Source organism: Schistocerca nitens, chromosome 8 (genome assembly GCF_023898315.1).
Source record: "Schistocerca nitens isolate TAMUIC-IGC-003100 chromosome 8, iqSchNite1.1, whole genome shotgun sequence".
Taxonomy (NCBI): domain Eukaryota; kingdom Metazoa; phylum Arthropoda; class Insecta; order Orthoptera; family Acrididae; genus Schistocerca; species Schistocerca nitens.
In genome coordinates this window covers 624,753,892-624,771,795 of record NC_064621.1, presented here as the reverse complement: position 1 = coordinate 624,771,795, position 17,904 = coordinate 624,753,892, and the positions used below count along the sequence as shown (strand labels likewise).

The following is a 17,904-nucleotide window of genomic DNA, read 5'->3' as shown; positions in this document are numbered from 1 at the left end:
AAATGGTGACACCATGTTTCGCCGCCTGTGACAATACGCAACAGAAAGCTGTGTTCCTCCTCATTAGAACATTGCAGATAACTCAAAGACAGCGCCATTCGAGTACTGTGCTGTTCGGCGGTCACTTGGTGGGAAACCCACAGCGCAAAGATTATTTGAAAGGTCAAGTGTTGATGCATTGTGATGTGGGTGGTGTCCATGCGAATATCCAGTAACCGATGGATCTCGACCGTGGTGATTCTGTGGTTATCCAAGACTAAAGCATTCACTTCCGCAACCATTTCTGGTGTGATGACAGTATGAGCCTGTCCGTGACGATTATCGTCTTCCAGTGATTCGCGCCTCTCAAGGAATCATTTGCGCCACTGCACGGCACTTTCAACAACGCAGACTGTACTTACTGTGGACGGCCTTAATTTGTCAATACATTTCACGGCCTCCTACTCCCTCCGCCGCCAAAAATTGAATTCCTCCTTGTTCTTGCTTACGTGTCTGCATGTTTAGTAACAGACAATAACTTCTGTGACCACCTTCTCTTCAGTGTGAAACCACACTCATGCTATGCAACATCAAACAGTGCGCACACGTCAGTCTCTCTACCAGTAGATGGCACAACCATACCCGCAGTTACGTGGTGTCACCTTATGTGCAAGGCAAAAGTTGACACACTGACCAGATTTCATTTGAATACTGTTATAAGTCTGGCATGTGATTTGAATTTGAAGACAAGTGATTCCACATAATGAATACTGTGATTCTTTTCACTTTCTTTGTGTAACAATTGTCTATACAGCCCTTGAATTATACATCAAAGATTAATCGGAAAATGAAATCTGTAGTTATCTCCCACTGTCTTAAGAGAGATTGTCACATTATTGTATCTCTGAGAACTTCACAGAAAGGTAAAGAGCATTTTTAGGCAAAATAATATATGTTAAATGCTGTCAGTTTGTATGTTTGTTCTGAAAGACTGTGGCAATACTAGAGTATTTAATCAGATTACATTTTTCCCCTATACTGTTATCTGCTTTAAAATATCTGTTCTTTTTTTAATGCATCACTGATCTTTAAAAAACGTAATAATGTGGAAACTAGTTGAGGTAATTTTCATGCTGCAGCAACAGTTGCAAAGAAATTATGGTGTTGCAGTTTGAATGTTACAGACTGTAACAATAACATAACTGATATGTGGTGAAAGAGAAACTGCACTACGCAATAACTGGTTCATACGTCCCCTTCTGCTCTGTGGATTTTCCACCAATAGTTGTTTATTATTGAAAAAAAAAAAATAAACTTTCTCCTTATTTCCATTGCCTTTTAGTTTCAAAACAAGCAAGGGAGTTGGATACTCGGCACATTTTGTTGGAAACTGTTTAGTGCTGACGTCTATGAAGGTGAAAGGGAAAGGTTTCCAGCACTGTGTAAAATATGAGTTTCAACCTAGAAAGGTAAGCCCAGTTCCATGTACATTTTATATTGTAGAAATACTGCTTAAAATTTTTAGTAATGAAGCTTTTTTGCTGTTCACAGTGGTACATGATTGCTATTGTGTATATATACAATAGATGGACAAAAAGTGAAATAAAATGCCTTGTTAATGGACAGTTAGCTTCCAGTACAGAGATGGCGTGGTTTGTTTCAACAAATGATGTAAGTTTCATTTTCTCTTGTTGCATCGGTACAAGTGTACAGATTTAATGTGTGTGTGTGTGTGTGTAGTTTATCAGAAATTTTATTTTTTTCTTACAGCCATTTGACAAGTGTTACATTGGTGCTACTCCAGAACTGGATGAAGAAAGAGTCTTTTGTGGCCAGATGTCAGCAATTTATCTGTTTAGTGAAGCATTAACGACACATCAGATATGTGCTATGCACAGACTTGGCCCTGGCTACAAAGTGAGTGCATCAATTTATTCTATCTTTTGTAATTTTCTAGTTGTATGTTAAGCAAATAGCATTCATTAGCAAATTGACAGTTTACTTAATTTTTTGAATGAGTGTTATTTTTTGTTACTATTAGAATATTGCATATGATATTGCATTTTAAAATTTATTAGACCAACAGTTGTATTTTCATTTAGTGGCACTTCATAGATATTTCATTAATTTAATGTGTTATTTGGTTAAATGTTATATATTTTAAAGAGAACTGTAACTCTAATATGCTTTTTAAATAAAATGTTGCTACTCTGTTAGTCAGTGTTGTATTTTTTTGCCAGTAACTTTACAATAAAGTGAGAAATATTTCTCTGTCTTGTGTATTTTATTCTTGTGGACAGTTGTTACTCATGAGAATAGCCTCTTTTTACTATGGCACATAAATATCATCTCGCAGTGAATATCTCAGAGCATGCATATGTTTGAGATCTTCTAAAAGTCTGTTCAGTGTTTTGTAACTTCATGTATATGTAACAACAGACAGGAAAGACCGTATGTGAGGTTGTAAGATTTCAGAATTCTAAAGACAGCTGTTGCCAAATTGAACGGAGCACAGTTACATGTAATGTATTCATGGTATTTTGGGGCAGCTGTGACCCATACCCCTTACCGTCTCTTCGTACTTGCAAAGAAGCCTTTGTAATTCTGGCGTTAGAAATAAATGATAATTATCATTGCACTTATCATTGTAATTTGTTACAAACTATGTAGTAATGAGGTAATTTTTATAATGTTGTTGAATGTTCTGCTATCTTTTGTGTCTGTGGCTGTTGGTATAAAAGACCTTTGAATACTCTAATGAGGTTATCATACTTTCCTCTCTTTGATACTTGGATGAAAGTAATAGAATTGGTAACTAAATATTTTAAACTTTTTAATTGGGCTTTCTTAATTGACACTTTGGAGCTAGGCATGGTTTTTTTTAAACTGTAAATGTTATTCTTTCACTTTTTATCAAGTAAGGCTTACTTAAAGACTATGCCAAACAAAATGACACAGTGGCAAACGCTCTGTTCTTCTATACACAATGACCGGGACTGAAATCCTGGTATGCTCACTCAGATTTGAGATTTCAGTTGTTTACATAAATCAGTAAATACAAATCTGGGAAGGTTCCTTTGAAAATGACATTTCCATTGAAATCATTTCTCAATAAGAGCTTCTATTCTGCCCTTAACAATTATGTTTTCAATAGCACATTAAACCCTGATCATCCTTACTTGTAAAACCAGTGTATCATTTGAATGAATTAACTTTCTCATTAACCTCAAGAACCTAGGTAGTTCAGTATTGAAACATATATAAAAGAATTACACTTAAATCATTACATGGCCATTGTTAAATCCATGATTTAAAAAAAAAATTTCTTAAGAGAATGTCCTGTTTTGCAACTGAAATGCTTTATTAGTTACACTCCATTGATGTTGTGTTAAAATTTTGTCAATGGCTTCTCTCTATTGCCCTAACACTGTCTTACTTACATAAATATTTGTTCACTATGAAAGGATGACAGAATTTTGGTTGACATGTTTTAATCTTTATACAGTTTCGCATGTTTTATACACAGTTACACATAAGTAACAGTTGCCAGTTGCTTTTCCTCAAGACTGTAGCTTTTTCTGTTTTCTGATTATCATACACATGATTTCATTTTTTTAAATTTTTTTCACTGATAAGCATAGAAAATTATTTTCTCTGCATACATTTTTTCTCATGTGCTCTTGCTTTTATGATTTTCAACACTTGTTGGAAATAGCTTTTTTGATAAAAGTGTTTCCATTTTTGTTTTGCTCGTCAGAACCCATGCTTTGTCCGTTTATGTAGAAAGAAACTATTTACCAGTGTACTGAAATGTGCTGCTAGTCTCATTAATGATTAATTTCAATATATAATGCTATTATACCTACATCTACATACATATTCTGCAAGCCACTATATGGTGTATGGCAGAGGGTACCACGTACCACTGCTATCATATCCTTTCCTATTCCACTCACAAATGGAATGAGGGAAAAACTACTATCTGTATGCCTCCTATGAATCCCAATTTCTCTTATGTTGTCTTTGCAGTTCTTATGTGAAATGTACATTGGCAGCTGTAGAACTTTTCTGTGGTCAGCTGCAAGTGCCTATTCTCTAAATTTTCTCAACTGTGTTAAGCAGCAAACCACTATACTGTTTTCAAAAATTACAGCATTGTTTTTCCTAGTTGTTTACAATAACTTACAGTTTTCTACATTTAGTGCAAGTGTCATTCTTAAAATTAAATAGAAACTCTGTTGAAGTCTTCTTGTATCCTTCTACAGTCACTGTATACTACAGCATATGCCATTATTGGGGACAATGAATGGGCAATGTTCAAGCTTGTGTTCTCCTTGAATGAAGTTGTTTATCAAAATTTGCAGCATTGGTAGGTTGGATAGTATTAAATAATTCTCTGAGGCAGAACATGCCAGTTAAGTACCTCAAAGCATAAATTCGCCACCATCTATTCACTGTCAAAGAATGCGAGCTATTTTAAGATGATCAAGCCAAGATCACCAACAAGTAAATACATCCAGAAATATTACTTCACCCTCACAGTTCGCTGAAATGGGCATCAAAATGCAACTCAGTTTCTGCGAACACTACGAAGATCTAACATCGAGGGTTTCAAGATGTCGGGAAGAGGAATTTGTAGGTGGCTGCACAACATATACGACTTAGTCTGATCCTCTAATCAGTTGCAGTTGAATGTCAAGATTGAAGACTTTTTGTTCCCAACTGGAGAAAATATGTAGGAGCTGCACATATGTATGGAGCACTACTGAGCATAGTGGTGATAGGCTAATGGTATAGTAATTAGCAACATTGACAGACATGGAGATACAGAGGCCACTCGCCTTTTAATTAGTGATACCAGTAATACATCCAGTACCCTTCCGTTCTGTTGTAAGCAGTCAGTGTTTTTGATTGCTGTTGTCACTTATGGACAGCAATGGTCTTCTCCTTAGTAATCAATTGGTGGACAGCATGCCACAAAGTGTAGATATCATTTGAATGAAGTGTCTAGTGCGCTTTGTGGCTTTGAATTCTTTTGGACATCTGTGAGATTTTCTTGGGCAATATGTTTTAAGTTATGCCAGCACCTAGCATGTCTTTTCCGGAGATGGAGATTGCTTTTATTTATGAGTGGTAAAATTCCCAAAATACTTCATTATTATCCCTGAATGTGTGCTATACAGATGCAGTGATCGCACACTTTATTAGCTGACAGCGATGAAAAAATTGTCCTATCATATCATAACTTACACAGACAAGACCTACAAAACATGTCTATCATTATATTTCAGGTTTATGTATTTCATCTGAAAGTATATTCTCTCTTGACTGATTGTAGAGTGAATTACAAGCCTACAGAACTGCAAAATCGTTATAAGTTTTGTGTCTACATCTACATCCATACTCCGCAAGCCACCTGACGATGTGTGGCGGAGGGTACCTTGAGTACCTCTTATCGGTTCTCCCTTCTATTCCAGTCTCGTATTGTTCGTGGAAAGAAGGATTGTCGGTATGCTTGTGTGTGGGCTCTAATCTCTCTGATTTTATCCTCCTGGTCTCTTCGCGAGATATACGTAGGAGGGAGCAATACTGAGCGTCTCTCCTGCAGAGTCTTCCACTGGAGTTTATCTATCATCTCCGTAACGCTTTCGTGATTACTAAATGATCCTGTAACGAAGCGCGCTGCTCTCCGTTGGATCTTCTCTATCTCTTCTATCAACCCTATCTGGTATGGATCCCACACTGCTGAGCAGTATTCAAGCAGTGGGCGAACAAGCATACTGTAACCTACTTCCTTTGTTTTCGGATTGCAATTCCTTAGGATTCTTCCAATGAATCTGTCTGGCATCTGCTTTACCGACGATCAAGTTTATATGATCATTCCATTTTAAATCACTCCTAATGCCTACTCCCAGATAATTTATGGAAGTAACTGTTTCCAGTTTCTGACCTGCTATTTTGTAGCTAAATGATAAGGGATCTTTCTTTCTATGTATTCGCAGCACATTACACTTGTCTACATTGAGATTCAATTGCCATTCCCTGCACCATGCGTCAATTCGCTGACAATCCTCCTGCATTTCAGTACAATTTTCCATTGTTACAACCTCTCGATACACCACAGCATCACCTGCAAAAAGCCTCAGTGAACTTCCGATGTCATCCACCAGGTCATTTATGTATATTGTGAACAGAAACGGTCCTATGACATTCCCCTGCGGCACACCTGAAATCACTCTTACTTCGGAAGACTTCTCTCCACTGAGAATGACACGCTGTGTTCCGTTATCTAGGAACTCTACAATCCATTTACACAATTGGTCTGATAGTCCATAAGCTCTTACTTTGTTAATTAAACGACTGTGGGGAACTGTATCGAACGCCTTGCGGAAGTCAAGAAACACGGCATTTACCTGTGAACCCGTGTCTATGGCTCTCTGAGTCTCGTGGACGAATAGTGCGAGCTGGGTTTCACACGCCCATCTTTTTCGAAACCCATGCTGATTCCTACAGAGTAGATTTCTAGCCTCCAGAAGAGTCATTATACTCGAACATAATACGTGTTCCAAAATTCTACAACTGATCGACGTTGGAGATATAGGTCTTTAGTTCTGCACATCTTTCGACGTCACTTCTTGAAAACGGGGATGACCTGTGCCCTTTTCCAATCCTTTGGAGCGCTACGCTCTTCTAGAGACCTACGGTAGACCTCTGCAAGAAGGGGGCCACTCTGTGTAAAATCGATCTCGTATCCCATCAGGTCCAGCGGCCTTTCCTCTTTTGAGTGATTTTAATTGTTTCTCTATCCCTCTGTCGTCTGTTTCGATATCTACCATTTTGTCATCTGTGCGACAATCTAGAGAAGGAACTCATCTGATCCCCTATACATTTTGGTCAATATTAAATCAAAATTGATGTTTAACACTGTCAAAATTTTGTAGTAATTCTTAATTTTATCTAATGGAAGACTCTTCCTATCTACATACATCGTTAGAGGTAGTTGTAAGCCTGTCAGCTACTACATGATGAGTAAATACTGATTAGTTTGCTGCAATAACATGGACATCCTACTATGTTTGGTTTTCTTGCATTTGTCAAAAAGACAGATTATTCTATATTATTTCAGACTTTGTAACAACTTTCAATGGTTGTTGGATAGCGGCCAGCAAAAAAATTTTATTTATTAATTCTTGCAGTGTATGTCATTTTACGCTTCAAAAATCTTTGTTAAGCTGAAAAATATATAATTATTACCATGAATGCACAATTGAAGTTCACAAGTAGCCCTTAAGGAGACCAGATTGACTTACTTTCATTGAGATTTGTTTGCATGCTTAGTATCGGATGTGTGCTTTTTCAGTAAAATGTGATACAACTTGAGCCTTCTGCCTCTCTTAGAGGTAGACATATCAGCTATATCACCCTAGTTTTCTTGGAGTCGTACAACCAGCTGTGATCCTACATTCTATGTTTTACAAACACAAACATATTGTTCACTTCTTGTGTTGTATGCCATATCTTGCAACAAGTATGTGGAATGCACTATCACCATTGTTTGTAACTAAAAAAAGTAAATGAGTGCTTCTCTAAGGTTTCAGAATTTGGCCAATGTTTTATTCTTAATTTGCCAGAAATGCATATCCTTTTTTTATTTAATGAAATTTTAGTGAACTTCTAGACATTTTTAACGTAAATGAATGTGATTATAGTAAATGGCAGGCAGAGTGCGGTGAACATAATATGGGTGTTGTTCAATGTTACCCACCATTACTTTCATTTATTCAAATTTCTTTTTAATTTGCTGTCATTAATGTAAATACAGGTGGTTAACAGAGGAATAAGCATATCCTGTTTTTAAAGTAAAGAAAATAAGTGCTGTGTGTTAGAAATATCATCTAATTTTTATTAGAAGTTAGTCAGTCACATACTTGTCATATAAACTCTGTGTACTACTTTTTTGGTTAGCTCGTTATTTCAAATAAAATCAAGGTATTGAATTTTTGTTTGTTTCTGGGGGGCTAAAATCGCATTCTCCATATAATAATAATAATCCATGTTATTTTATCCATATGTTCTACAATATGCATGATTTTCTTTTTTTCCTGTGCTGACCTGCTAACTGTAGTATTGAGTGCCAATATCAGGCAAAGTCAGTAAAATTATTTTGTCTTGAAAGTTGTCAGTAGTAATTGTATCAAAAGGACAAATTGAGAAAACTGTAAACTTATGAGACAGAATGACTAAACAGTACTTACCTTCAGGAGGCAACATTATGAGTACTGTTGATAGACACACGTAATCTGTCCTACCTTATGGATAGAATTTCAACTCCAGCATCATCATAAAAGTTGCATCCCTTTCAGTCTGGGATTTAAGTGACCTACCCTTTCTTACTAACCTCCCACATTCTGTACATCTTTTCTCTCCGAGGAAGGAACAAAAGATTTCTAAAACCAGAATTGATTTTTAATCTTTTATATGTGTCTGTCAGCCATACTTTGAATTTCACTTCCTGAAAGTAAGTAATGCTCAAAGTCAGTAATAAAGCAGTGCTGTCATGACTGCTGTCAAATAAATGAAAAAAAAAAGACATCTTCATATTTTTGCTAAAATCTGAGCCTTTGAACTGGTAGATAACTGTTTCAGAAGATTTATCATTTAAACTATTTGTGTTTTAGTCATTGGTGGTTAAACTCATGTGGATGTACATTACATACCTTCATAATTTCAATAACATTGTGTTGAGGAGTTATGAAGAAATAGGGCATGCAACATTTGTGAGATTTGTCAGCTGGAGTGATATGTATGTGCCGAAGTATTAGTAGATGTACCTTGAAAGTGAGAGTAGTTGTCTATGTCCCTTGCAGTGTCAGTTTCGGTTTGACAATGAGTGCAACCTGAGCCTGCCCGACAATCACAAACGGGTGAGTGAGCCGGCCGCTGCAGCCCCCGCCCCCGCCCCCTCACGCATGCTGGACAACCACGCCTTGCTCTCTGTAAGCTTGCACATATTTGTTTGCTATTATGTGTTGAGAGTTCACTTCAGAGCACTTGTCATGGGAATAGTGGAATAGTTCTCCTGTGCCCTTCACAATGGCTTGTGGCTCTGTGTTCACATAGTTGGATGACAGATTAAGTTATATGCATAAAATTATCATCTCTTGTTTAAATTTTTAGCTGTTGGTTTAATGCACACTGTATGTGATTCTTGTAGAGTTGGCAATTGGAGTGTATCTACTGTAATTTTGAGCAACTTACTAGATGTATTCTTGTTAGAGAAATGCACTTAGGATTTTTAGTAATTTATTTTGTCTTAGTTACTGTTCTTCACTGTGTGCACTATACATGTTTCTTTTTTTAGAGAATGACGCCTAACTTGTATCCTGGACGAAAGTCTGAAAGTGAGGGGGTGGAGAGATAGAAAGAGGCAGATATACATACATGCATACAGTACTTTCATTATGATGTTGATGTTTTGCGTTTGTTTCATAAAGCTCAAATATATGGAATGGTACTTGAGCAAACATTTGTTGATTGGAATATAATGGGAAATGTGATAAATACAAATATCGTTTCACAACGGATTGCCTGAATATGTATGATTTAATTTTTGATACCATTTTCTCTGGTAGTTTCTTTGCAACTCATGTGTTGCCCTATGTGAACTGTTGTTGCAAGGAAAATTTTGTTTTTGGTTGTAACTGGTTTTAGTCTACATAGCTCATTTGTGTCAGATTAATTTGTAACTCTGTTTTGGGTTAAGGCATATATCATCTATATTATCACCAGTTACCAGTAGAATAAGTCTGTGTGTTACAAGTCTTAGAAGGATTTTCCCTTTCTTTAGTAAACTGAATATTTATACTTCACAGGTGTTGTACAGTATTATATTATGTTTAGTACTGTATACAATAACATAGTATTTATATTTGAGAAAGCTGATGATACAAAAAGGGCTCCATTCTGGTGTATTGTTTCTAAGTAACTGAAATCAGACATCTAACTAAAAGCTTTGCTTTGAGCTTTTTTTGCATAGCCTAATATTTTTTGTACAGTGCTTTAATTGTGAGTAATTGGAGATCCTGTGCATAGCTTTGTATCTGATTATAGATTTATAAATCACATATCAAATGTTACTTAATTACATAAATATTTTATGCCTTCATGTCATCTCATTCATCTTGTGTATGTAATTAAATGAAAACTTCTTGAGATAAGCCACCGCCTTGTGACATAAATTTTCAATATGAAATTTTGTTCACATTGATTAATTTCCTTATTAGAAACTACTTTCCTTCTAGGTGTTGTATGATGGGAAACTGTCAAGTGCCATTGTGTTCATGTACAATCCTGTAGCAACAGACAGCCAATTGTGTTTGCAGTCTGCCCCAAAAGGCAATATTTCGTATTTTGTACATACTCCTCATGCGCTTATGCTACAGGTAAGACAAAGGGTTTATATTTTACAGTTATGTGAATCTAATTGTTATAATGATGCAGCAGTTTGATATCTGGTTATTATTTATTTCAGGATGTCAAAGCAGTCATTACTCATTCCATCCACAGTACTCTTAATTCTATAGGGGGAATTCAAGTCCTGTTTCCACTATTTTCACAACTTGATATGCCTTATGACTGTGGTGTTGGAGCAACAGATACCAAGAAAGACTCTTCACTGTGGTATGTGTTATTTCTTGAGTGTTCAGTTCAATTGAGTAAATGCTGCTCCTTTTTTTACTATTGTATTGTGATACTTTAATAAAACAACCTGAAATAAAATTTCGGTTCGTTTCATTTTCACTTGTGTGTTAAGTTACATCTTATTTGTCAGTATTTGCAGTCCTATATTAGCCTCTGGTAGCACCAGTGACTTTACATCTGTAGCATGATTGCAGCAGTTGTACAGTGATCCATATTACTAAGAGATGATCCCCAAACTTGGTATCACTTGCCCTTATCCGATGGCATCCAAGGGGAAGAAAAGTTTGATATTCAGTTGCCATCATAATCTGCTCAGGAAGAGGTATAATATTAAAAGACAAGTAATAAGTATAAGACAAGTTTTTCAGTAAGAAACTGCACGCTTGTCTTGAGGTAGCAAAACTGGCAGCTTACAAATATGGGGACTTAATTCCTCCGGTATTTGAAAATGAGAGCACTTAGCAACTTCAAATACATTTTACACATAATTTCAAACATCTGCAAAACGTTTGCTCACGGACCCTCCCTCCTCACAAAGTGATGGGAGAGAAAAATTTTTTAAGGTACCTTTTCATTTTCAAGCTGACCAGCATTGAAGTGCTTATCAAACCAGAGTTTCATTGGATAATGTCCACACAATGCACAGTCATGAAAAAGATATGGAGGGGTCTTACAACATGCATGACACATTCAACAGATGAAGTAGCACTAAATGCTGTGTCTGTTCTACGACGATGTGTTTTGAGGATATTATTTAAGTATATCAGTGGAAGTTTGCTTTGATAAAAACTTTTAGTGCAAGTGTGTTTTGCAAATGAATGGCTATATTTGAAACTAGTCACCAGTATTTAGTAAATATAACTCTAAGAGTAATTTAAATAAAGAGTTATCAAAATGAAATTGGAACTACATAAAAATTTTAATGCTTACTACATTTTCACTGTTCATGCAGTAAAACTTCAGCATCAGGTATGATGTTTTAATTTATTTCTTCTTTACTACTGATTCCATTTGCAACACAATTTGCAGACAGTATCCACATATATCATTGAATGTACCTGCAAAGTTATATCAGTATATGACGCACAGTTCTGGAGATGCAACAACATACATGTTGAGATGCTATAAGTCTTTTGTAAAATAATATTGTAGGAAAGTTCTACTTTTGCATTAAAGGAGACCACTCACTGAAAAGCAGAAGCATTCAGTCATCAACAGGCACACCCACAAAAAGAAACAAAACTCAATTGCTTTCAGAGTATCCCTTTTTCGAGCTAGAGTACAAATGTACTTTGAAGTATGCCTGTCAACAACTCTATGCTTGTGACTTTCGGTAAATGTTTCCTTTAATCCAAAAATATGTAAAGTAAACCAATATTTGAAGCTATTTTATACATGGAAGTCTGACACTGGTCCCCCATCAGATCACTGAAGTTAATCAGTGTTGGGCTGGGCTAGCACTTGGATGGGTGACCGTCCTGTCTGCTGAGAGCTGTTGGCAAGCAGGATGCACTAAGCCCTTGTGATGCCAGTTGAGGAGCTACTTGGTAGAGGAGTAGTGGCTGTGGTCACAAAAACTGACAGTGACCGGGAGAGCGATGTGGTAACCACATGGCCCGCCATATCCACATCCAGTGACACCCATGGGCTGAGGATGACACGGTGAACGCCCAGTACCGTTGGGCCTTCAAGGTCCTATTTATACAAAACATGAATTTGTGGAAGTAAACCAGTTTCTATTATAAACTGATGCTGTTATTGAAATTTGTAGTGGTAGTTAATAGTAAATGCAACATGATGTGGCACCTGCAATTCATGACTCTTGACTGTGCATTTATAGTTTAAAAAAGTCGAACAATGGAAAATCTAGGATGGGGTAATGACCGTATTATGAAAAGAATAGATTGTTATTCACCATATAGTGGAGATGTTGACTCACAGACAGGCACTACAAAAAGACTGCTAAACAAGTAAGCTTGCTTCCAAAAGGCCTTGTTCTGAAGTTGACAACACACACACACACACACACACACACACACACACACACACACACACACCACTCTGGCTCTCAAATGTATTTGAGTGAGCAGTAAGTTTTGGAGAACTGGTTCCTCAGGCAAATTCGATACTGACATGAAAAGCATTGGAAAAGTGGTATGCAAGATATTTACAGGGTATTCAAAAAAATGTATCGAATACTTTGAGAGGTGGTAGTATTCATCAAAACAAGAAAAATAAGTCCAGTAAACATGGGTCTGGAAATGCATATTTTGTCCAATAAACACTTGTTTACAGAAGGTGTTCAACATGGCATCCATTCATGACAGTGCACCCCTCTGCCCTCCAGCCTAAGAAATGACGTGTCCTTTGAAGTGTACCTGGTTGTTGTTGCACCTGCTGTCATGCATCAAAGCCAATTCCTTCAGGTGCCCCCATAACCAAAAGTTGAGGGGACTGACATCTGGGGAACAAGCAGGCTGAGATGTGGGGCCCCTCCGACCAATCCAGCGGTACTGATATGTCTGCGTCAGGTGTTCACACACATTGTTATGAATTTTTGGTGGTGCACAATTATACGTGAATCACATTTGTATTCGTTACTGCAGTGGCACAGCATCCAGTATGGTAGGCAATTTGTTAAAGAGAAAGTCCAGGTAATGCATCCCAGTTAAGCTCTGTGGTAGTATGTATAGCCCTATTAATCTATCGTCAAGTACACCTACCCATATGTTGATTGAGAATTTTTCTTGATGCCCACTTTCCTGAATTGCTTGGGAATCTACATCTGCCCATACATGCTGGTTATGGAAATTCACAACCTGTCTCTTGTGAACCTGCCTCATCAGTTAATGAGACCTTGGATTTAACTACGAATCTGCAGCAGACTTCTGCAGCAGCCGTTGACAGAACCACTGTCTGCTATGATGATCCTGTGGCTTAGGGTCTGAATGCACTGTTGTTGTGGGTTCAGTAACTGTTCATGAAGTAGGTAGAGTACTGCGAATAAGACTTCACAATACCCTGCTGGCACATTTGACGGAGTGCCAATGCTAAGACTGTACTAATATCTGCAACAAAGCATCACATGGCCCTTCCTGTAATCAAATGTTTATTTAGGAAACAAATGTTTTCTGGACCATGTTTATGGGAATTATTTTTCTTGTTTGGAAGAGTACAGCCACCTCTTGAAGTATTTGACATTTTTTTTGAACACACTGCATTTATAAGTCTGGAAGACTTCGCTTGCCAAATAGGCATTGAGTAACTACAGATACTCACCAGTGAAGGTATTGTGCAGCTGAAATCCATATTGACAAGTAGAATATGGTCGCCCAGATCCTTCTTCAGGTAAGCTGGGGCATTATGTTTTAGTGTGTGTGTGTGTGTGTGTGTGTGTGTGTGTGTGTGTGTGTGTGCTGAAGAACAAAAGTCAGGTTTTACAAGGATGTGTGAGTTATGTACAATGATGTTTTGTTTACATTGCTTTACAAACAGATTAGCTGACAAATCCTGTACATAGAAACTCTGCTACTTTCAAAGAAACCACTGTGTCTTCACTTATACTCTTAATTGTTTTACATGTTAGCATGTACAAATGTAACTAAAGGAAAACCCCCTTTCTACACTTTTCAGTGGAGTGACACAAAAATGTGTAAAATGCAGGAAAGTGTAAAATACAAGAAAGCATAGGAAACACAACAAGTGAATAAATTACTCTTACTGTCATTCTCTTTATATTGTTCGGTTCAAATTAATGATTTGAATATAATAGAGGGAAACATTCCACGTGGGAAAAATATATCTAAAAACAAAGATGATGAGACTTACCAAACAGAAGGTCAGGGCTTTGGGTAGGCTAGTTCAACAAATTGTCTCGATAGACACACAAACAAAAACAAACATACACACAAAATTCAAGCTTTTGCAACAAATGAAATAGATTTCCATGATAGAATGTGTTATTCAATAAAAGATAAAACAGATGTAAAAAACAACCTCACAGTACAGTGTGCATCATACATTTTTGTTATCATTGTATATCTTAAAAGACAGTGCAGAATTAACAAACATGTCTAATCGGCCTAGTCTGAGTCTTCCGTCTGTCAAGAAATAACTTTATGAGAACTGGGTGAAGAGGAGGAAGGGGATACAGTTGTAAAAATAATTGTAGCTAAATGCATCTGTAATTTGTAGTAACTGACAAAATCTTCAGTAATTTTTGTAACTATGTCTCCCTTCCCTTCCCCTCTCTTCACCTGTTTCTTAGCTCACAGTAATTGTCATCAGTATAATTGTATTCTTACTCATTAAGATGAAGGCCAAGTCTTAAAGTTGTATTTTGACAGAGGGAAGACTCAAACTAGCTTGATTAGATATGTCTGTTAATTCTGCACTGTCTTCTAAAGTATACAAATGAGAACAAATGAACACACTGTACTGTGAGGGTTTTTTTTTTTTTACTTCTGTTTTTACATCTTTATATATGACACAACATACATACATACAGATATTTACTTCGTAACATGTCTTTTATTCCTTTATTTTATTATTTATTTCAGTTTATTTTACGACGAAGGTATCACCTTGATGCTGTTTTAATATATTGGCCTATGACATATGCACACATCATGTGACTGTGCAAAAAATTTGTTATCCCACCCACAACCTTAATATTTTTATGTCATTTGACAAATTGCTATTTGTGGCACCAGGTTCGTGTGGGTTCTTGTAATATTTTGGTTTTCATTGTGCAGCCTGTGATGGTAATGTTTGTGATGTCACACTTTTGTAATTTTCGTTGTTGTTCCCATTTTTTCCTGTTCCAATTAGACTTAAAGATTATCTGCAGCACAGATTGAAACTGATAGTTGGTGATAACTGAAGTGAACCAGATGGTGTTCATTTATTTGTAATGACAGCAGAGATCATAGTTTCTTACAGCATTGTGTCAATTATATAAAGTCAGATACACTGAAAATATAATTTTTTAGCAATTTTCATGAAGAATGCTTCAGTTCTGCAGCTTAGGTCAGGGCTTTGGGTAGGCTAGTTCAACAAATTGTCTCGATTTTCCTCAAACCAAGAGCTTTATTGTTGTCATAGAGGGAAGATCCAATTCTAAACTATGGCCATGTTGTGGGAAATATACTACGATCTATTTTTGTTTATTAACATCTGTGTTTATTTTGCCATTATCCAGAGTGTGCAATCTGAGCCAGAACTTGGATAAGCAGTCTGTACCATCACATTGCCTCCACTGCATTTTTCTGTTGTGTTAGCATACACAATTAAATATGGGATTTGTGCAGAAGGTAATGCATAACATATTTTTTTAAAAATTATTATTCAGATGGGTTCAATAACTTAAAACTGTTTGAAGTGTAACCTTTCTGCATCAGTACATATTTGTCAGCATGATTTCCATGCTTATTACATGCATCATTAGCTTTCTGGAACTCCTCAGTCGGGATGCTCTTCAGGGAAACTGTCAAACTGTGCACATTGTCCACCAACTCCAGATACTTTCCTTTGAGATACCTTTTCACCTGAGGAAACAAAAAAAAGTCCCCTGGGATCAGGTAGGGACTGTAGGGTGGCTGTGACATTGTTGCCACGCCAATACAGGTCAATTAGGCTGTGACAACAAAGACGATGTGAGCCGGTGTGTTGTTGTGGTGCAATTTCCACAATGTGCAGAACTTCTTTCAGACATGGGTGATCCTGTGTTTCAGTCTCTGGAGCACTGCCTTGGGAAATTGGGTAAGTCTAAAAATCCCAACATCAAGTGACCACTCATTTGACTGTCTGAATTCAGTAGCTAATGCACACATGTCACATGGTCATCCATTCATGATGTTGAAGGGCATCCTGCGTAGGCCTCGTTGGTGACCTCTTCTCAACCTTCTCTAAACATCTTGTGCCACTTGTTTGACTGTGATCTGGAAAGGCAGTCAACCACCAAGGCTTCCTTAATTAATCCAAAAGTTTCAGGCAGTGTTTTGTTGAGCCTCACACACAACTTCATCACATAGCGTTGCTGTAAGGATTTCTCCGTTGTAAGTTTGATGTGACCACTACGTAGAAGTTCACAGAAGAAGCTGTCCTAATCCTCCAGGAGTTCAGAGCCAATTGAGTGACTTCCCTCTGGAAAGCTAAATGTAACCCTCATCCTTCCCAATCAGTTCGACTGCTGTGCGACATGTAGTTGCATCACAGAAAATTGGGACACATTACTTTTCAGATACACCCTGTAAGATCTGCCAAGGATATGCCAAGGAAACAGATACTTATCTGAGTATCGCATCATGTACTGTGAGTTACCACTTCATAAAACTACTTCTGCAGCTGCATATAACAGTGATGGCATTATTTGTGCACTGATTTCCAATCCTGCAAGTATGGAGGAAACTGTTGAGAGGAGCGTTGTCTGTAATGGCGTAAGGTGCCCTCATTAGTGATACTACATATTTGTTTTTTATGATCGATGTAACTGCGTGACATGTTTGTGTTGGAATGCTTTATTTTGTGTGAATCCAGTCGTGTCGTATTTACTGTCCTTCAGGTCTCTGTGTTGATTCATTCAGACAGAAAATACATTTGTGATGATCACAAATTTGCCCATAATTATATTGAACCAGATTTGTTGCCTGACCTACATAGAGTATTTGTGACTTCAAATGGGTGTTTTTAGATATCAGTGTGGTTGTGTCCAAGGGAGACTGTACACCCAGCAGGAGAGCCGTAGCTCGAAGGCTAAAGTGTCCTTGGGCCATTACATGTTTCTGTGTACTAAGTGTGCTTCAATTGGGCATAAGTGAGTGGTTGATTTCCTTCGTTTTTGTTAACTGTTTTTGTATTGGAATTTCCAGTTTTGTAGCATACGGGCTACATAAAGGTTTTAATCAACTTTCACTGAGGCAAAGCATTTGTCAAGCAATTTGCATTGCGTGGCATTCATGATAGCCTTCTGCTGTACATTTATTTTTATATGTAGTCGGAATGTTATGTTTATACTGTGGTACCACTTACTTTAAAATTTTCTCTGTTGATGCACTTGCAGCTGACACCAAAAAGGATGATGTCTTCAACTCAGTAGTTTTGTATGTTACTTGGTATAGTAAATGATAAGTATCTGTCAGCTCATACACAAATGTGGCTCAGCAATCTTACTTATTGGGCACAAGGCACATGTTATTGTTGTTATTGTGATCGTCTGTCCAAAGA

At 37.1% G+C, this 17,904-nt stretch overlaps 1 protein-coding gene across 1 annotated transcript in view; it reads left to right on the top strand.

Annotated features, from left to right (window-relative positions):
* Positions 1-17,904, top strand: part of LOC126198569 (neurobeachin) — a 1,606,419-nt gene that overhangs the window by 581,291 nt on the left and 1,007,224 nt on the right. The window contains exons 6-11 of the mRNA XM_049935000.1: positions 1,322-1,448; positions 1,531-1,650; positions 1,750-1,896; positions 8,847-8,975; positions 10,281-10,421; positions 10,511-10,659. Of these exons, the coding sequence (XP_049790957.1) occupies positions 1,322-1,448; positions 1,531-1,650; positions 1,750-1,896; positions 8,847-8,975; positions 10,281-10,421; positions 10,511-10,659 (813 nt within the window). The remainder of the gene's footprint in view (positions 1-1,321; positions 1,449-1,530; positions 1,651-1,749; positions 1,897-8,846; positions 8,976-10,280; positions 10,422-10,510; positions 10,660-17,904) is intronic.